The 20,578-nt window shown below is 43.0% G+C and overlaps 1 protein-coding gene across 5 annotated transcripts in view; it reads right to left on the bottom strand.

Annotated features, from left to right (window-relative positions):
- Positions 1-20,578, bottom strand: part of SLC20A2 (solute carrier family 20 member 2) — a 106,657-nt gene that overhangs the window by 19,014 nt on the left and 67,065 nt on the right. For all 5 annotated transcript variants that reach the window (XM_039235591.1, XM_039235588.1, XM_039235592.1 and 2 more), the window contains 5 exons: positions 19,300-19,385; positions 16,543-16,639; positions 8,298-8,414; positions 3,412-3,615; positions 1,276-1,867 (listed from right to left, as the gene is read on the bottom strand). In XM_039235591.1, coding sequence (XP_039091522.1) covers positions 1,276-1,867; positions 3,412-3,615; positions 8,298-8,414; positions 16,543-16,639; positions 19,300-19,385 — 1,096 coding nt within the window. The remainder of the gene's footprint in view (positions 1-1,275; positions 1,868-3,411; positions 3,616-8,297; positions 8,415-16,542; positions 16,640-19,299; positions 19,386-20,578) is intronic.

Raw genomic sequence — 20,578 nt, forward strand, 5'->3', positions numbered from 1 at the left:
TGGTTTGTCCATGTACATGCTTCTTTAAATCTCCTCAGCTAGAATTTAAACTCCTGAAGAACAGGGAGCCAATTCTTAACACTCTGCCTACACCAGGGCTTCAACAGAGAATTTCTGATCGGGGGCACCTGGGTGGCTTAGTTAAGCGTCTGAGCTCATGATTTCAGCTCAGGTCATGATCTCACAGTTCATTGGAGCCCTGTGTCAAGCTCTGTACAGACAGCGCGGAACCTGCTTGGGATTCTCTCCCTCTCTCTCTCTCTCTCTCTCTCTGCCCTTCCCCTGCACTTGTGCACACACACTCTATCGCTCTCAAAGTAAATAAACAAAAACTTAAAAAAAAAAAATTTTTTTTTGACCAGGAGGAAGAGGAAGTAGGGTGGCGCTGCGTGGGGCAGTCAAAAAGTCGAGATAGGACAGAACAGGATGCCTCAAATACAGTAACTTGGCAACACCTTTATAACACTGAGCAGAACCTAAAATGTCCAGGCCGCTTGTCTGGTGGCACGACTTCTATAAAGAACAGAAACTGAATTGCATGCGGTTAGGCAGTGTATGGAAACCCACAGCTATGCCCAGGCAGTCCCTGAGCAATAAGAAATACAACAGCATGTTTCCCTGATCTGGACAGAAACATCAGGCCTGTATGATGGTTATAATAATAATAATAATGAGGAAAATAAATACACGGATACTGATTATGTGAGCAACACTGTCCTAAACACATTAAATAAAGCATCTCACTTAATCCTCATAGAAACCCCATGAGGTTGGTACTAGTTTTACTCCCATCTAATAGGTTGGGACGCTGAGGCTTTAGGGAATCAAGTGACCTGCCTAGAGCTTCCCAGCTCATAGGAAGAGAGCGGAGACTACGCGGTCTAGGCCTCTGAGGCCTGCTGACCTTACCGCCACGGTCTCTCCCTCCACCGCCTCCTTGCTCTTCCTAGAGTACGCCAGGCACACTCCTGCCTCAGGCCTGTGCACCTGCTGTCCTGGGGATGCTCTCCCACCGCGCCCACACGGCTGGCTCCCGCCCCCCTCGGACCTCACTTGGAGAGCAGCCCCGCCAGCAGGCCGTGCTCCAGGTGCTCCCGTCCCCGCTCTGCCTGGTGTTCCCCTTAACGTTTACACCTCCCGGCATAGGACACACGCCTCCTATTTACTCCTTGCTTACTCCCGGTGACAGGGGTTTGTGTCCGCTGTTCAGGGCTGCATCCTGACCCCCGCGGCAGACCCTCCGGACACACCTGCTGCATGAAGGGATGGACTTACCTCACGTCGTTGCCGCCGTGAGCAAAGGATCCAAAACAGGCAGTGAGGACCTGCAGGAAATGGAACAGGAGGTGGACCTCGGCCGTGTCCTTCTCCTCCTTCTCCTCTTCCGCAGGGTCGTCTCGGGGCTGGTCAGGGTCCGTCAGCTCGGACGCCAGCTTCATCTCCACACCTCCCTCGTCGGCCTCAATCTCGGCCTCCGCAACCGCATTGCAGTAGCTCGAGTAGCTGTCGTAGCGAAGCCTCTTTTTAGAATAGGACACGGCATCCCCCACCAGCTTCTCGCTGTCCTCCGGCGCCGAGGATGCGTCGGCAGCCTTGAAGGTCGAGTGCACAGGCATCCCGCAGATGGCCGCCGTGTAGCACGTGTAGCTGTTGTTCCGCCGCAGAAGCCGGTAGTTGTTCTCCTGCGCGGGCCTCTCCTCGGGGCCCCTGTCTGAGTGAATCCTGTGCAGCAGGTCCTTGTAGAGCCCCGAGTCCTTGTGCACTGTGTGGTACACGTGCCCGTCACTCCGCGTGTGGCCGTCAAAGCCGAAGGTGCCGTTGGAGACAGGCGACTTTGCAGAGCTGTGAGTCATGGAAAGCGCCCTTCCTGAAATGGGTTCAAAAGAGTCTCATTTTCTAGCCTTTTGAATATAAATCATTTCTGGAAGGAACTACTGCTCAGCCTCTATGGTGGTGATCTCTGGAAATCTGGGTTATGGGTGATTTTCAATCTTTTTCCGCATGCTTTATTTTCCAAGTTAACTCTAAAGAACATGTAATACGGTTAAAATGAAAAGGGGAACTTGGACACATACAATACATGGGTAAGACTAATAAAATGGCATTTGAAAATGATGTTATTTAAGTTCTAAACAGCATCTTCCAGGGGCACCTGGGTGGCTCAGTCAGTTAAACGTCCGACTTCGGCTCAGGTCACGATCTCATGGTTTGTGGGTTTGAGCCCCGTGTTGGGCTCTGTGCTGACAGCTCGAAGCCTAGAGCCTGGTTCAGATTCTGTGTCTCCCTCTGTCTCTGCTCCTCTCCTGCTCGTGTGCACACTCACTCTCTCTCAAAAATGTGTAAACATTTTTTAAAAAAGTCTCCCAGAAATTACTACAGCACTTTTTCCTGTTTCTAGTAACAAATGAAGGGAGAATCTTCATAAGGAACTTATTTTGGGAAAACTTCATACGTGAGGGACAAACTCCAGGTCACTATGAGATAGATATTGTAGGTGCTCCTTTAAGGCCAATCAAAAATGCCAAAGGCAGTTATTTGTCAGATCAATGGAGCAAAATTAATTTGCTTTCTTTGGGTCAAGTCTGAGACCACACCTATGGGAAGCAAAAGCAGGTGCCAAGGCCCCACCTTGCAGGGCGGCAGGAAGCTGCCCCGACAGGCCTGCCAGGGGCTGGTGCTCACCTATCTTTATCCACACATGTTATGAGACAAAAGAACCCCCACCACCGCAGGGCAGTCTTGACGTTTTCTGAGGTTCTGTGATGCTACAATAGGCTCTCTGTGGACTCCATGAGGAAGGCATGCTCAGCAGGACAGAAAAGCCAATCTTTGGCAACTAGGTAACTGCAGCGTGGAAGATGCAGGTGCAGTTGACCGAGCTGCACAGAGATGGTGTGCAGGCCCTGGCACCGTTGAGGAGGCTATAAACAGCTCTTGGAAGAAAATCACAGGACCAGAGTGAGCCTGCTCTGGTGACTGCATGGTCTTCTGAGATCGCTTTAGCCCCTGGACTCCCCAAAAACATAAAACTGGGGGACACTTTTGTGCATTAAAACCTAACCACCCATGGGGCGCCTGGGTGGCTCAGTCAGAAGTGTCCAACTTTGGCTCAGGTCATGATCTTGCAGTTCGTGGATTTGAGCCCCTTGTCGGGCTCTGTGCTGACAGCTCAGAGCCTGGAGCCTGCTTTGGATTCTGGGTCTCCCTCTCTCTCTGACCCTCCCCCACTCATGTTCCGTGTGTGTGTCTCTCTCTCAAAAATAAATAAACATTAAAAAAATTTTTTTTAATAAATAAATAAAACCTAACCACCCACAGGCAGCCTGGCTGGTGTCCCTCCTCCCCCTCGCCGGCCCCCTAGAACCTGCTCTCTACCACCATGCAAACCCACACCCTCTGTGCACACCTTACCATAGGAGGCCCGAGGGTGGCTTCCCACTGATGTGCCTTCGGAGGCCCCAGACGGCTCCCCAGCCGACCCCGTGAGAGGGACAGTGCTGTCGTCATTAGCCTTGGCACCTGGTAGCTCTTTAAATACTGGGGACTCCACTTCCTGAATTTTACTGAGGCTTTCGTCAGAGACTCGCGATAAAGCAGCTTCTTTTTGTAATTTGCCTAAAGAAAATATAGGCATAACTGAAAATTCTGAAATAAGAGTTCTTGTTATTGAAAAAAGAATATAAAAATGAATATTTATCTTTATACTTTAGTATTTAGCTTCAGAAATGAAAAACATACTTATGGCCAGATAGAAAAAACAAAGTGGAGAGTTCAATCAATGATCTGGGAAACTCAAGCCAGAAAATTCAGCTACCAAGGACAAGAGAGGTGGGTCATGCCTCAGTTATCTCCCTCCAAAACCAACAAACAGAGAGGGCTAGATGTGGCCCCCACAGCCCCTTCCATGGCTAGCACTCTGTAATCCTACAACCATCTGGACTGGCCTTTCATTTTTCTTAAACTAACCTCAAAATCACTGAAATGTTTATCCTTTTTGTCTTCAGAGATATTAGTTATAGTCTGTTTGGTTTCTTCTGTTCAATAAATTACTGGTCTCCGATTTCTTCAGGTCACCAAATCTTAGAAAACAAGTAAATCATTTTCCAAAAAGGAACAGAGAGATCCTAGTTACTTTTAAAAATCCTTTACTTTCAAAAGAGATTTTTCTTTTTTTAAAGTTGCTTTAAAGCTCTATACGATTCTTCACTTTAATCAGATCTGATATGTGGTGCTGATTTAATGGTCTTGATACTTATATATTTTCCTGGGCAAATTTCTAAGCTCTCACCTACAGAACTAAAATGGAAGTATTCTTTTCAGTTCCTCTGCTGTTTAACTCAAATAATCCTGTCACCTCTCTGTATCTACCTACAGAGTCAGAAATACAGATAGATCTTTTCTTTCTTTGTTTCTTCGTTTTTTTTTTTTAACAGATCTTTGACCTTAAGGTGCTTATAATCAAAATGAGAGAAGACAGTACTTGTAAAGATTACAGCAATAATTAAGCAGAGATTGTTAACACTTACATGAGACAGGTCTTATTATTTTTTGCTTTTTACTAATGAGCAAGCTGAGGTACACAGAGAGATTAAGTTATTTGCCCAGAAGCACACAGGTGGTAAAATGCAGGCATTTTAACTCTATGGTCCATGACCTTAATCACTAGTGTGTACTTAAAATATTAGATCAAGAAATATATATTGAAATAATATGGCATCGACAAACAAAATCTCCTCAGAAGCCAGAATGGGAAGCAATATCAGTTTCCTTCTGTCATATTATAGGGTTAAGCTAGAAAGCAAAGATCTTACAGTTTATTTGGCAAGAAAGCTATTAGGAAAAGCCTTTAAAAACCAAAGCATTTAAGGGAGCATGTATGTGGCTCAGTCGGTTAAGTGTCCAACTTCGGCTCAGGTCATGAACTCACGGTTTGTGGGTTCAAGCTCTGCGTCAGGCTCTGTGCTGATAGCTCAGAGACTGGGACCTGCTTCAGACTCTGTGTCTCCCTGTCTCTGCCTCTCCCCTGCTCGTGCTCTCTTTCTCTCAAAAAAAAAAAAAAAAAAAATTAAAAAACTTTAAAAAATCAAGTTTTTAAATGAAGTATAGTTCATTTGAAGTATAGTTGATTATTTCTATGGAGTTAAATCAGACAAGTGGTATGTTTAAGGGGCTCATCTTAGATTACTAGTCTGCATGAATGGTGGAGGGGATAGTTATTTTCAGCAGGCAGCAGGGAGCAGCTACACAGGAGAAGCCGCAGCAATTCACCAAGTCATTATTGATGTGGCTGTCCTATTTAGTCTGAAGTCGTATGTATTAATGTGGATCTTTTTGATTTTCATTTTAGAATTTACATGCAGTAAATTGACGATGTGAGGACTTGTATGCCCATCCTGATTCTAAGACATGTCTAGACTCCTGTGACCCCCACCTCAGTCAGGATACAGACAAGTTCTATCACCTCCCAAAGCTCCCCTGGGAGTGAGGCCCCCTGCCCAGCTCCTTGGCAACCACTAACCTGGTCTCTGTCCCTACAGTTTTGTCTTTTTCAGAATGTCATATAAATGAACCCAAAAACTCTGTGATTTTTATAAAAATTTTAAAAATGGAAAAAACTTTTATAAGAGAGTGAAACAAAGAATTTTTAGATGTGACACCCCAAACACAATTTATTTAAAAAAGACATTGTGGGGCCTCTGGGTGACTCAGTCTGTTGTGCGTCTGACTCTTAATTTCAGCTCAGGTCATGATCCCAGGGTCATGCTCTGTGAAAAACACTATTGAGGGAATGAAGGCTAGCTACACATTAGAAGTGTTTACAAATCCCCTGACCAAGGACTTGTATTCAGAATATATAGAGAAATCTTCAAAAAGAGCACAGTTAAAAAATGAGCAAAAAATTTAAACAGACACTTCATCAGTAAGCTATATAAATGGAAAATAAAATCCAAGAAAAGGTACTCCACATCACCAGTCATCACAGAAGTGCAAATTGAAATCATGAGATATCGGGGTGCCTGGGTGGCTCAGTCGGTTGAGCATCTGACTTCGGCTCAGGGTCATGATCTTGCAGTTCATGGGTTCGAGCCCCGTATCGGGCTCTGTGCTGACAGCTAGCTCAGAGCCTAGAGCCTGTTTCAAATTCTGTGTCTCCCTCTCTTTCTGACCTTCCCCTGCTCATGCTGTCTCTCTTTCTCTCTCTCTCAGAAATAAATAAAACATTTTTTAAAAATAAAGAAAAAGAAATCACAAGATAATCACTACACACCAATTTGAATGTCTCCAAAAAAAGGACAAATTTTATGTATTTTATTTTTTTCCCTAAAAGCCTTATCATTTTCTATTTTCATTTAAATCTATGCCATGCTTTGAGTTAATTTTTTTTTTTCAAGCATAAGGCTTACGCCAAGGTTCTTTTTTTGGCATACAGATGTCCAAATATTCCAATACCATTTGTTGAAAGATGATTCTTTCTCCACTGAAGTGCCTCTGTACTTTGTTGAAAATCAATGTGCCAGATTTGTGTGGGTCTATTTCTGGACTCTAGCTCTGTTCTATTAATGTAGGTGTCCATTTCTTCACTAATACCACACAGTCTGATCACTTTATGTTAACTCTTTGAGTAGAGTAGTATGAATCTTCCAACTCTGTTCTTTATCAAAATTGTTTTCGTTATTCTAGTTCCTTTTCCTTTCCATATAGATTTTAATAGCAGCTTGTCTAAATCTACAAAATATCCTGCTGGGATTTTAACTTCATCAGTGTTAAATCTAAAGAACAATTTGACAAGAATGACATCTTCATGGTACTGCATCTTCTAATTCATGAATATGGTATGTCTCCTCATGTGTTCTGTTCTTCTTTGGAATATAGGTTTTCAAACTGAGATGTGTCCACACTGAAACAGGATTGTATAGCACACTCTAAGGCCAAAAGTAAATACCTTTTTCATTTGAGAGCCTTGTAATAGCATGTGGCCTCAAGGCTTAGAACTATGTTGCTAAGGACAGAATAACAATTCTGGCAGCTTTCTGATCCATATTCTTCTTTATGAAAAATTTTGTTGAGGTATAATTTACATACAATAAAATTCATACATTTTAAACGTGCAGATAGATGACCTGTGATGGATGAGCACACTCTATAAACACTCCCCTAAATGGGGCAGAGAATATTTCCATTTCGTGTTCCTGGAACATTTCCCATGTGCCCCTTTGCCATCAGTCTCCTGGAAGCCCCCCACCATCCCTAGCACCCAGTGCCTTCTATCACTATAGATTAATTTTCCCTGGAATCATACAGTAGGCACTATTTTGTATCTGGCTTCTTTTGCTCAACATAATGTCTGTGAAATTCATTATATTGTGGTTAGCTCATTCTCTTTATAGCTATGGAGACTTGAATTGCATGAATATATCACAATTTGGTTATCCTTTCACCTATTTAGGAACATTTGGGTTGTTTCTAGTTTCTGTGTGTTATAACAAAATTATTTTATACAAGTCTTTCTATGAATGTATGTTTTCTTTTTCTAAAAATTTTTATATTTTATTTATTTTTGAGAGAGAAAGAGACAGAGTGCAAGTGGGGGAGGGGGCAGAGAGGGAGGGAGACACATAATCCGAAGCAGGCTCCAGGCTTTGATCTGTCAGCACAGAGCCCAATGTGGAGCTCAAACTCACGAATCGTGAGATCATGACCTGAGCCGAAGTTGGATACTCAACCGACTGAGCCACCCAGGTGTTCCTGTGAATGTACATTTTCATTTCTCTTAGATAAATATATAGGAGTAGAATTACTGGGCCATGTGGTAAATGTATATCTAACTTTACAGGAAACTTCAAATTCCCAAATGGCCGTATCATATTACATTTCACCATAAATGTCTAAAAATTCTAGTTATTCTACTTCATCAACACTTTGAAATGCTAGACTGTTTACTTTTAACCATTCCTGTGGGTGTGAACGGGTGTCTTATTGTGTTATTAACTGCATTTCCCTGAAGACTAATGCTTTTCATGGGGCTGGTAGAACCTGAGCAGTAGTTAACTTCCAGTCATCTGAGGCAACCATGACCTTACTGCCCATTCTAGTCACAAGTTACCAAGAAAAAGTTCGAGCCAGAAAGCAGTCAGGAGCCAAGAGACAAGGATGGGGCATGTATCTCAGTGATATGTTCTAGGGTTATCCATGCATCAGTCCCCCGTAACTTACTAACGTAAGGGTAATTGTGGCTTATACCTGAAGCTCCAGAAACCAGGATTTTCATAACCCAGAAGAACAAAAAACGCCCTTACCTGCTATTTTCCTCCGCATCCATGGACACACAAAGAGCCATACAAAAAGGGCGAACAGCAGCGCAACACCGAAGGAGATGAGTGCTATTGCCCAGATGGGAAGGACCAGACCAAGCACTGGGAAGTAAAAAGGTGCTGTCAGTGGGTAACTTTCTCAAAGGTCAAGCTCATATCAACATACTTTACATTCCCCAAATCCAAAACTTATCACCTGAGTTTTGTATTTAATAAAACTCTCAACCAAAACAATGGGCTATAGTTTTAGGGGTAGAAAGCTGTCCCTGGAACGTTCCCATGTGCCCCGTGTTTAAGACACACTACACTTTGTCAATATGTGGTTAAACTGAGTAGTGAGCTAACTATTAAAATTTTATCAGTGTGGCACAAACAGCATATTAAACTGGACTGAAACCATTTACATATTATCTCAATATCTAAGTTCCAGAGTTCTGGAGTGGACCATATATGGCTAAGAAAGGACTCTGCCGTCTTCTATCCGGACCTCAGCCCACTCCCAAGGCAGTGAGCAGCTGAGGTCTGGAACCCTGCACCAGGCTGCCGACCGCTGCCTCTTTGGGTTTCTCAGTAGTCCGCAGCTCCGCTTTAAATGGCCACGACACTCTAACCACATACACAAACCTTTTTTTAAAGTCAGTTTGGAGATAAAAGTTTTGTAAAGGGACACTGACCTCCAAATTTAACTGATCTCTGAATTGTCAACTCATGGAATTACAACATAGAAAAACTTTTTACTAAAATTCAATAATGCACACTAAGTTGCAATTACATTAGCCAATAAGAGGGCCGAAGGGCACATGGTTTAGGAACATCACATTTCTCTAGCACTGCGATGTCTCCGGAACTCATCATTTGGAATATTGTCCATTTCCTGACACTGGTGGCAACAGGGACATTTCACACAGGTTCACAGGTTTACAACTTAAACATGCATGCTTGCGCAGGAACAAAGATATGTGTATAAGAACACTTACTAATGACAATATTTGTAACAGTAAGAGTGTGCAAAACAACTAATATGTGCATCATTATGGACACATGGAATAATTATAGGGCAGAGTCATATAAATGAGATAGATCTATATATACTGATAAGGGAAGAGACCCATGATCTAGCAAGTAAGAAGGGCTGCCTGGATGTATGCTATAATCCAATTTATGTTGTTGCGTTTTTAAAAGATTTTATTGTTAAATAATCTCTACACCCAACATGACTAGAACTTACAATCCTAAGATCAAGAGTTGCATGCTCTATCAACTGAGCCAGCCAGGCGCCTCCAATTTATGTTTAAAAAAAAAACCATATTTGGGGCACCTGGGTGGCTCAGTCAGTTAAGTGTCTAACTCTGGACTTTGGCTCAGGTCACGATCTCATGGTTCGTGAGATCGAGCCCCACATCAGGCTCTGTGCTAACAGTGTGAAGCCTGCTTGGGATTTTCTCTCTCCCTCTCTCCACTCCTCCACCACTCGTGCTCTGTCTCTCTCAAAATATATAAATAAACTTTAAAAAAAAAACCCATATTTATACTCCTACCATACGCACAAATGTATAGAAAAAGTTCTGGAATGATACAAAGGTTACTCCTACAGAGAGAGAAGAAATTGGAGAGAGCTTTCACTTCTTACTACATACACTTTTGTGCTGTTAACTTTGAAAACATATAATAAGCATGTCACTTTCATAATCTGTTAAATGTGCTTTAAAAGTTTTAAAGGAATGAACTATTTAAAACTTTCCTCTTTGCTCTTGGATTAAATCTTTAATGATTCAGGCTTTGTTACACTGTTAATCATTTTAATACATACAAACCCACTCAAAGCTATTCAGTTAAGGGATTATGAAACCTTTTGGTAACTGTAAGAGGTAGAACAGATAGGTAATACTGTGAGAGTCAGGCTTAGCGTATACACAGACTAAAACCAAACAACCCCAATCACCTAGCTTGATTATAGCGAAGGCGTCACCGGTGGCAGTACAGATACTTAGGGGCTGGACTGCTCAAATCACTCACGCACTCTGACATCAGAAAGTTGCGGACTCCCTGGGGCTGCGCCACGTTGACTCGTTGACTCCAGCCCCGCCTCCAACCCAGGCTCCAGCCCCGGCTCCGCCCCTAAGTGGGCCGCTTGTAAAATCACTCGGGCTCATCTTACTAGGCTGTGCCTGTGGCCCGAGGCCTCCTGGCTTCTGCTTTATAACCTCATGTCAGGGTCTTAACACAGGTGTGGTCAGAAGAGATCACACCAAAGCTGTTTCTTGCCCAACTGAACAGTGACTGTTAATTAGCAACACCGAACTGATCGACTAACATTAATACCAATCACTCTTAAGGCTTAAAAGTATTTGGTTTCTGAACAGGCTTCTTTTGTGCCTCCTGGTTTAGTTGATGATAAAAATGATAACTGTGCTACTTTTAGTTTCATTCTATTAATCTAAGAAAGGCAAGCCCTGGGTACTGTGGGAAGAGAGAAACAATTAAATTTAAAGATATTTAAAGTATCTATATATAGATTTAAGATATCTACATATAGGTAAATAATAATCTTATCTATCATGTACCTACCCTTCTGTAATCTACCTATCCACAATCTATTTTAAATGAGTGAACACGTTTGCTCTAGAGCACTACTGTTTTACATCCATGCTGAGCAGAGCCCACAATAAAAGCAGAGAAGAGCTGCTCTGATGTTCCTTCCATGCCCATCTCCATGCTTTCCATTGGGGTCCCTTGGGATTCTCGAGGTGTCAGGACCAACATCCAAAAAAGAGAAACTGAGACTGGTTATAAGACTTTTGGCCTTTGGTGTAGACAACAAGCCACACTATCAGTTGCTCTTTGCAAGTCTAGTGTCACAACCCCTTTTGCCATCAGTTTGGCCTGGGAAGTGGCCAGAAAGCTCTGAAGTCACCCTCCTAAGTCACAAGAAACTGGAAGGGAGAGTAGGGGATAGCACATCACTGAGGGGGGAAGCCGGGGAAAAAGAGTAAAAAATACAGGGGGAAAAAGAACAAAGGCATGCAGAAAAATGGGAAAAGTTGTTGATAATGAGAGCAGAGGGGAGCAGGATGGGGAAAGTACGTGGATCTGACCAAACCGTTCCAGCAAGTTAGTAACAAGGCAGGGCAGCAAAAGAACACCAGGACTCCCTCCGAGAGCCAGCACGTAAGGGGTGTGAACTGGCAGTTACGACACATCTGTGATTTGTGCTAAATATATAAAATCAAGTTTCATGGATCAAAAACAACTCAACACAAAAATTCAGTGTAGAAAGGCCATCGAATCAATGCACATCCAAGGCAAAACTTCTGACAAAAATACCCTGCATTGTCTTCCTGTGAGAACCTCAAATTATTTTCCAATAATCACACCTTAGGCTGGCAATAAAACACGGCACGCCTCTTCACCCTGTGGACAGGCAAAGTAGGACACGGCACGAACTGCTCCATTCCCTCAGCCAACAGTGGCTGCCAGGAGCCGACACCAGGGCCCACGAGTCCCAGGCCTCTGCTCCAGACACACAACAGCCTTTCAGCTCAAGCTCCTTCCATTTTCTCAACAGCTAAGACATGATGAACAGTGATTTCGCTCTAACCTCAAACATCTTTAAAATTCTATTTCAAATTCCCCCAAGATCAGAATTTGCAAGAGACTTAGGAAGTGAACAGTCTTCCAATGTCATTCCTTTGTCACACCTCTCATTTTTCATATATGACAGCTATTAGTAGAATCTATAAAATGAATAAAACTTCCAAAGGACATTATTAACCTATTACTTCTTCCCTTATATTCCTAGTCCTTAGCTCGTCTCAACAGCCTTTCTTCTTCTGTTTTAATTTATAAAATTAAATTATTAAATTTAAATTAAAACATTAACTTATTAAATTTATAAAATTAATTTATAAAATAATAATATGCTTGTTATTTACAAAGCAGTACAAAACTGTATGATGTACAGATCTGAAAATAGCTCATCATTCCTCCCTCTTGACCTTACTTTCTAGAGAAACACTGTTAACCCTGTGGCATGTTTCTTTCCAGACATTTTCTAAATATAAACACTGCAGAATTTTGTGAGAATCTCTTTTTTCCTTTAAAAAAAATTAATGGATGTAGGATCATACTGTATATATCATTCTGTGGTTTCATTTCCCACATCCAGTACATCAATATATTGTGGGCATCTTTCCACAGTCGCACACACACACTCATACACACACATTTACCTCATTTGCAGATACCGACGTTTGCTGGCCCAGGGATCACACTTTGACTTAGAAATTATGTACGACCACCAGAGGCTTAGTTAGGCTACCAGCTCTGACAACTCAAAGAAGCATGTGCCACATTTCAGTTCTCATTCTTTAAAAACTGAACAAAACCAGGTCCTACACAACTGAGGACTTTTTCATTAAAAATAAACCTCAGGCTTGTATCCAACCCAAGTGAGCACTTTATTTCCCAAAGTTATTTTTGCTTCTTGCAAATTATTTTTCGAAGGACAAAAATGCAGAGACAATGTTTTAAAGCGGTCAGTCTTTGAAGTAGAAGAATGACTTTTGAGAAAACTCATGTCAAATGCAAAGTAAAACAAATCAAACTAAGCCTAAGATATAAACAACCCCAAAATAATTGAGAATTGAAGAGCAGAAGAAATCAAAAAAAGCACTAGAGCTCTACAGCCAATGAGCCCCACTGAAGTCAAGTCCATGCAAAAATATGCTATTTATCAAAAGCTCTTACAGTTGAAACGGGGTAAGATTAATGTTCCTACTCATTTTTGTCAAGAGATTTTCATTTTGTCCTTTGACCTCTGGAGCACCTATGTGTTGAACGGAAATGTTCTAAGGAAAGAAGGAAACAAGGAAGAATAAATTCCGGACTGGCAGGAAGGCAGATCTATTCTGAAGGGAGAGTGACTGAGTCACTGCTGAAGAGACCCTTCTCAGCTCAGCTTTATCACCAAATATGACACCACAGCTATCAGGTAGAAAGGCCCCACATGAGGAAGTGGTAAGTAATTACAGACTAGTTCGAAAGGCAAAAGTTAACCTTTGTTTAAGTAAAAGTAAGATCTGTATTCATCTATTGGATATTCTAGAAATATGCCCCTGGAACAAAAATATTAGCAAAGTCCTTTTCTGACTTAGTGGGGAAACAAAATGGCTGGTCCTTCAGAGTCATGACTTTCTTCTCTTTCCTTCTCCACTAGGCAAGCCCCCCCGGAAAACTTAAGAAAGCTTTCCAAACCAACGTGTGGAAAAAATAAAAAGATAGGATGACTCAGGATACGCTGGCAACTTGAGATGGAAAAGATGAGGCTACTTATGGTTGATAGCAATAAAATGGCCACTATAATGTATTAAATTGACTACGGGCCAGGCACTGCGTTCAGCACCTGCCCGCATCATCTCACATAATGTGGTGTTCCTTCCATGGAAGTCTTCCTACTGTCCTTCCTTTATAATGACACACAGAGGCTCAGGGAGGTGAGGAGATGTGACATTTCTGACAGCACAGTTGCCAAACCAAAGTCCTTAACATTAACTCCAGCACTGGGAATACTGTGTGAGCCTTCAAATGAGTAATGATCTTCAAGATTCTTGTACACATTTTTTAATAGTCCTAACGAATGAGGCAGCCACCCTCTTCACATACCTGCATTAAATAGATACAAAAAATATACAGCCAGGTTTCCGAATATATTAGAATCCATTTTTTAAAATGTTTGTTTGTTTGTTTGTTTATTTTGAAAGAGAGAGAGCACAGGTGGGGAAGGGAAGAGAAAGGGAGAGAGAGCATCCCAAGTAGGCTCCTTGCTGTCAGCACAGAGCCCGACAGGGGGCTCGAATTCACAACCCATGAGATCATGACCTGCACCAAGATCAAGAGTCAGACGCTTCACCAACTGAGCCACCCAGGCGCCCCAGAAGCCATTTTTAAACAGAGTGAAGAGAAGAGAAAGAACGCATTAAGGTTGGTGCATTCTGACTGTTACTAACAGTGACATGAGGGCCAGGTACTGCACACCAGGTGTCTAGCCCGTGCCACGTCCCATGTCGGTCAGTGCAGTGTCATCACGGGGAGCCTGCGGCTTGGAGCTAGGACCCTCCACCTGACTCCAGTGCCCTTGGAGACTCAGCACTGCCACCTTGGCTTTCCCGTCGGCATTACCCGTTTCCCAGGGGACTCCAGAGCACCAAAAGGGCTAATTCATGGGAAACTCCGCTCACTCAAACTTAGCATTTATATTATTTATTTCTTACAACCTCTCTATGAAGTACTGATATTAACTTTAGTGTCTCACCCATCATATAGTTTAACTTTCTCTAGAATAATTTACCATTCCAGTCAGATGATTCTTTCAGCAAATTTGCAGTAAAACTGCAGCAAAAGATGAAGAAATGAGAAAGAAGAGATGGAAAAAAGGAAGCCAAATACAGAAAAAGGCAAACTAATAAAAATCACAGTTGACTTCTGACATTCAGAAGAACCACCAAGAAGAAGAGAGGGTAGAAAAAACTAAAATGCAGAAATAAAAATAAATCAATAAATCATCCTTATTTATACCAGTTCCCATTTCCAATTCTAGTTCCCATCCTTATTTATACCAGTTCCCATATAAAATTAAGAACAAGATGCAGGAAGAGCCAGAAGATGGTACCCAGAGAACAGCTCTCCTACAATTTTCTCCCAAGGTGGTGCCCTGAGCCCGCCCGGCCCCATGTGACAGCTCGGGGAGATTTAGACCGGGTGGTGGGATTAACTCTGTGGTACGGAGCTGTGTTTTCCTGGCCTCCGATTTGTTTAGATATTGAGAAAACAGTCTGTGACAAACACACTTTGTAGTCCATGAACTATAAAACATCCAGGGCCACCAGGCTGCTGGTATCTGAGCCTAGGGTTTTGTATCTCTCCAGCTCTCCTCATCCCCATGACCTTCAGCCTTGTGCTTTTCATAGAACTTAAGGCAGCTGTGATGTTCTACCCCCTGGGCTACCACCCAACATCTGAAAGTCCTAGTCATGAGTATTGAAACCCTGAAGGCCAACGTTTTGAATGCTGCAGGGATGCCAGAAGGTTCTATAATGTTAACATTCATTCAGAAATTTTTTATTTGCAGCACTGAAGTATGCAAACGTATTATAAATGTCTAATAAAAAAAAAAAAACCCTGAGAAAAATGGCCGTGAGGAAACCTAGTTTGAGAAATTGATAAGGACATCCACCCCATTTTGAAAGAGGGCAGGCACCTCTCAACTGTTGTATGACATGCCGTTTAGGGGAAATCTTATCTTTTGAACAGAAAGAGGGAGATTTTTGTCAGATATGGCCAATACCTGAATCTTATTCCATAAAGGGCACTAACAAGAAGCAACACAACACAAACGGACATATCTGCTGACTCCGGATACCCCACGATAATGGGCACATGGAGGATCTAGCTGCAGGAGGCCACCACAAAGAGAGACAGGAGGAATCCTCTCTACTGAAACATGTTCAGAAGTGTTTAATTAGATTGCTCACCAACACTGAAATGTCTACAAACAGAAATACCATCTATGCCTTTCTTTAGCCATCCAAAATGCAAAAGAAAACAACTTTTAACCCAGCACCCCCACCCAAAAAAAAACCCTAAACCCTTGTAAAAAGAACAAAAGCTATCAGAATGGGAAGGAGTAATTCTGAAAATAAAATCAACACTGGTTTCGGTATCTTAAACACTGGTTTCGGTATCTTAAAAAAAAAAAAGAAAAAAAAAAGAGGTAACTTCTACTCACTGGATTCATTGGTCGGACATGTTCCAGGGAGCTGGGTATTTGTGCTACGGGTCACAGCAGAGCCTCCCCTTCGTGTCACGTGTGCACCACCCCCGCCCCCAGACCCTCCCCCGCAGCCCAGGTAGGTGCGAGGCGTTAGATCCTGTTCTGAGACTCAGAAAGCACAAGAAGGCTGCTAAGGTAACATGGCAAGGCAAACGGCAGAGCGAGGATTTCAAATTTCTTTTTCCACTTGAAAGTGTGCTCATTGCCTCTGTCCTTCACATGCCTCTTGAGTATTTAGAACAAGGGTGTACATTTACTCCTCTTTTTACTATTCAATCATGAGCATGAGTGATGCTTTTTACCATCAACCAGCAACAGTGCCAGCACCAAATAAGCCAATACTGTTAAGCCTAATGGTAATACACCTTGCCTGCCCAATTTAAACTGCCAAGGGGTTCTTACCTGGCGCTCCTGTGTACATGATGGAAAATACGTTTATTGCTATCGTAGCAGCATAGAACACTGGAAGTGCCCGGAGGCCATTGGGAACAGGGTCCTCCTGTATGACAATGAGATAGAGTAGAAGGTCAGGATTCAGGAAGCATCTGCAGCCAACACAGGCAAACTGGTATAAAACACTGCTACGAGAAAGTCTTCCAAACAGTGGTGTGGCCCAAACGGCTGGCCATATCACTGCCGTGTGATCTGTTACACATCGGCTCGGGCCGCCTCTCCCACACAAATACTATTTCAAAGAGCGCTATTGTGGCCAGCAGACAAGCTGAAGCACTAGAATCACATGAGCTGATGTCAGATTTAGAAACAGAGAAGAACTGTTAGGTTAGGCCAGTTCCTGGGGACTGAAGCCCGGGGCTCAGCATCTACTTCAAAGCCTGTGGCGTTCACCACGCCAGCTAGTTTTGGGTTTGGCCCCGAAAATCCACTTTCAACAAGTATTTGAAGATTCGACCCATCTCTTAGGATGCCCTAAGAGAGCCAAATTACTTAAACACCACCACATTACTACTAGATTTTACATCACCCAATTGCACAATACATTTTAGCCCTATTAAAATATATAAAGCAAATATATTACCATATGATATGGCTTTTTAAGATCTTTTCATAAGTTATAGTATTTAGTCTTCAACTATTAGGAGTTAAAAAGAACTGTGGGTTCTTTTTCTAATAAAAAATATATTTATAATTTTAGGCTCCTGCTATATTCCCTAAATCTAATACTTCAACAAGAAGAGATACTGCATCTGTTTTACACTAAATAATATCTGAGAGAATATTCAAAATTTAGGGTTTTAATTAAGCAGATATACAGAAGACTTTGAAGCAAAGACATGGACTGGGAATTCTCGCAATACAGCACTGGCACATAGGTGTCTCTTAATTTAAAAAAAAAGGACTCCTTTTTAATAACCATGAAGACACTGGTACATTTATATAAATCTGCTACCTACCCACAGTAAAAGGAAAATTAGATCTAACAACTGCCATGAGCCCCAGGGGTAGTGACAAATAGAGATGGCAAAAGATTCCTAGTGTCAAATGAAATGCACATGGAAATCAAGTATGTTTGCAGAACAGTACAACCCATTAAGAGCCTCTCCTGGAATGTCTCAAGTAGCCATCAGCACTTGTCAGGAGGCCTGAGCCGAACAGTAGTGAGGTGTAAGGACCAGTAACAGCAGGGGTAGGGTAGCAAGTGATTCAATTACATGAGAATCATAGCCGGATCAGCCCGGGAGACAAGCACAGAGAACGCGAAGAAGCCAGGAGCCAGGGCAGGAGCCAGGGATGGGGCACGGCAGTCTCCTCACCTGTCATGTATCATGTGACAGGAACCCAGGTCCAAGCACAAACAAAATGCTTGGGTGCTCAAATGCCCATGGCCCCTCATTTCTAAAATGTTTTCTCAGGGCAAGAGTTACTAAAGACTCCTGAAAGTGTCTAAGTCCTGAATTTACATTTTTTTTTAATTGAAATCAGTTTATGTTTTCTCAAATAACCTATTTTTAAAAGTCAAATGACAACTATCTCCAGGCCTCTCTTCTCTCCTCCCTCCCCTCTTTTTCTTTCCTTCCTTCCATCCATCCATCGGCCATCTGCCACCTAGCTAAGCATCCATCATTCCCTCTGAAATGTCCCGTCAGCGTCCTGGAAGTACCAAGCACAGTGCCGGGCACTAGAATAGGCAAGTACACAAGTATGTCGTGGCTCTGCTCTCACAGATCACAGTCTGATGGCAAACCGGCCCCCAGCAAGCATAAAACCCACACAGCACCAAGTGCAATGATGAGAAAGCACGGAGCACTGCAGAAGCCTGAGAGAGAGGAAGGCAGCCAGAAGTGGGTGGGAGACGAAAGGCCTCCAAGGAAACGGCACCTCAAGGCCGAGGAGCAGTAGGGATTTGCCAGGCAACGGTTCCAGGCAGAGGAAGTAAAAAACGTGAGTCTAGCAGGTCAGAGAGGGTGGCGCCTTCCAAGACATAAATAAATACTAGTAGGGAGGGGGTCCAGGAGGAGGACTGGGGCAGCTGGGTACTGATCCAAGACAAGAAGCCCTTCAGCAGACCACCTGGCAATGGCAAGGAAAACCAGACGCATCTCCAAGCAAGGACACGCTTGAAGGCAGGCCTGTCCCTGATGTGCTGGGTGCACACTGCAACACAATGATCAGACACATGCTTCAGGGCTTATAAAATATTGCAGCAACCCCTTGACAAATAAAAAATACAATCAAGGCGTTTTTTTTTTTTAATGGAATACAGATCTCAGTAAGCTCTAATTTTAATTTCATTTCTATTTTCGATAAAATGTATCCCCAAGTAGGTATGTTTCCTTCTTTTTACCCTTTCCTCAGGGACAGGAAAGAGTCAATGTCTCAAGCTTGCTATCTCAAGTAGAGAAAACACTTCATATTTGTGTAAAGAAATTCTCCAGCTATTTTTAGTGAGATTCTACTTCAAAATCCTAACACTATCACACTCTGTTTAACATTCACACTGCTGCTTTCTGGGGGAGCCCACGGGTATACTGCCTGCACCTGCCTACTTTAAGATGAAGTCTAATTCTAACTGCAGGGGGCTGTGCCTTAACAATGTAAAAATACAATCATTCCTCTGACCCCCTCACTATTAATTTCTATTGAATAGAACCAAAATTAGTTCTAAAACTTAATTTAAAAAAAAATAATAGCCTCACTTACCTTTTTTAAGATGAAAATTCTGATCAGTACAAACAGCACGCCAGACATGAAACCAGACAACAGTGGGGATATAAACCAAGAAGCAACTGAATAATTAAAAAAAAAAATCTAATGAATGTTAAAATTCCACATAACTCAAGTCTTACTTATATGATAATGATAACTAACACATAATACACATTAATACATATTCCTGGAATTATTCACCTTAACTCAGAACCTACCACACCTACTGCCCAGGCAGAGCTGACCTTCACACATGCACAGCTGTCCTCACACATACAGAGTCCCACGTAAGTAAGCACATTTTCAGCACAGGCAGGTAAGGGCCCCCGAGCTCTGGCCTCGGAAGACAGATTCCTTCCATTCCCACGAAGCCCCTTCCGTCTGCTCTGTCTTATCCATCCCTGTGGAGACCTGGCCCTTGCTCCAACAGCAAAGGTTATTTAAAAGGTGAGGGGAGCCTGGGTGGCTCAGTCGCTTGAGCATCCGACTTCAGCTCAGGTCATGATCTCACAGCCTGTGGGTTCAAGCCCTGCGTCGGGCTCTGTGCTGACTGCCAACTTAGAGCCTGGAGCCTGTTTCAGATTCTGTATCTCCCTCTCTCTCTGACCCTCCCCTGCTCACTCACTCTCTCTCTTTTTCTCTCTCTCTCAGAAATAAATAAAAAACATTTAAAAAAAAAACTTAAAAGGTGAGCCACCTTCCATTTTCCTAATTCAGCCTGTTATTGACATCCTGACACTATAGCCCAGTAGTTCCCAATGGGCTGAACGCTGGAAATACCTGGGGAATTTTCAAACCCTAGGTATGCTCTGGTTCCACCCCCAGAATTCTGTTAAAAGGTTAGGAACAGGGGCTGGGCACTGATAAACTTAAATTGCTCCCCCAGGTAACTCTAAGGTGCAGCCAGACTTGAGAAACACCATTCAAGAAGCTTCCCGGGATCTCGGGTGGTTTTCCTGGTTGTGTGTCCCTCCCTGCTTGGTAGGTAAGGAGGGGTCTGTTTGACCCAGAGCTCCTGAGGCCACTGTGATTCTTACACAGATGAGTAACCCAGAGGATGGAGATGGGGCAAGAGAATGTTTTTCACAATGGGCAGGTTTATATTTATGAGGCTGAAAGGATTTCCCTCTTGCTAAAGCCAGAGCCAGGAGGGAGACCATCAGACCTGTCAGACCAGTCCCACGTGGGCAGCCTACAACCCAGAAGGAACACTAGAGTGTTTCCTGGGTTTCCTGCGGGGGGGGGGGGGGGGGGGGGGGGGGGGGGGGGGGGG

This window comes from Hyaena hyaena, unplaced genomic scaffold, assembly GCF_003009895.1.
Source record: "Hyaena hyaena isolate Hyena2069 unplaced genomic scaffold, ASM300989v1 scaffold_100, whole genome shotgun sequence".
Classification (NCBI taxonomy): Eukaryota; Metazoa; Chordata; class Mammalia; order Carnivora; family Hyaenidae; genus Hyaena; species Hyaena hyaena.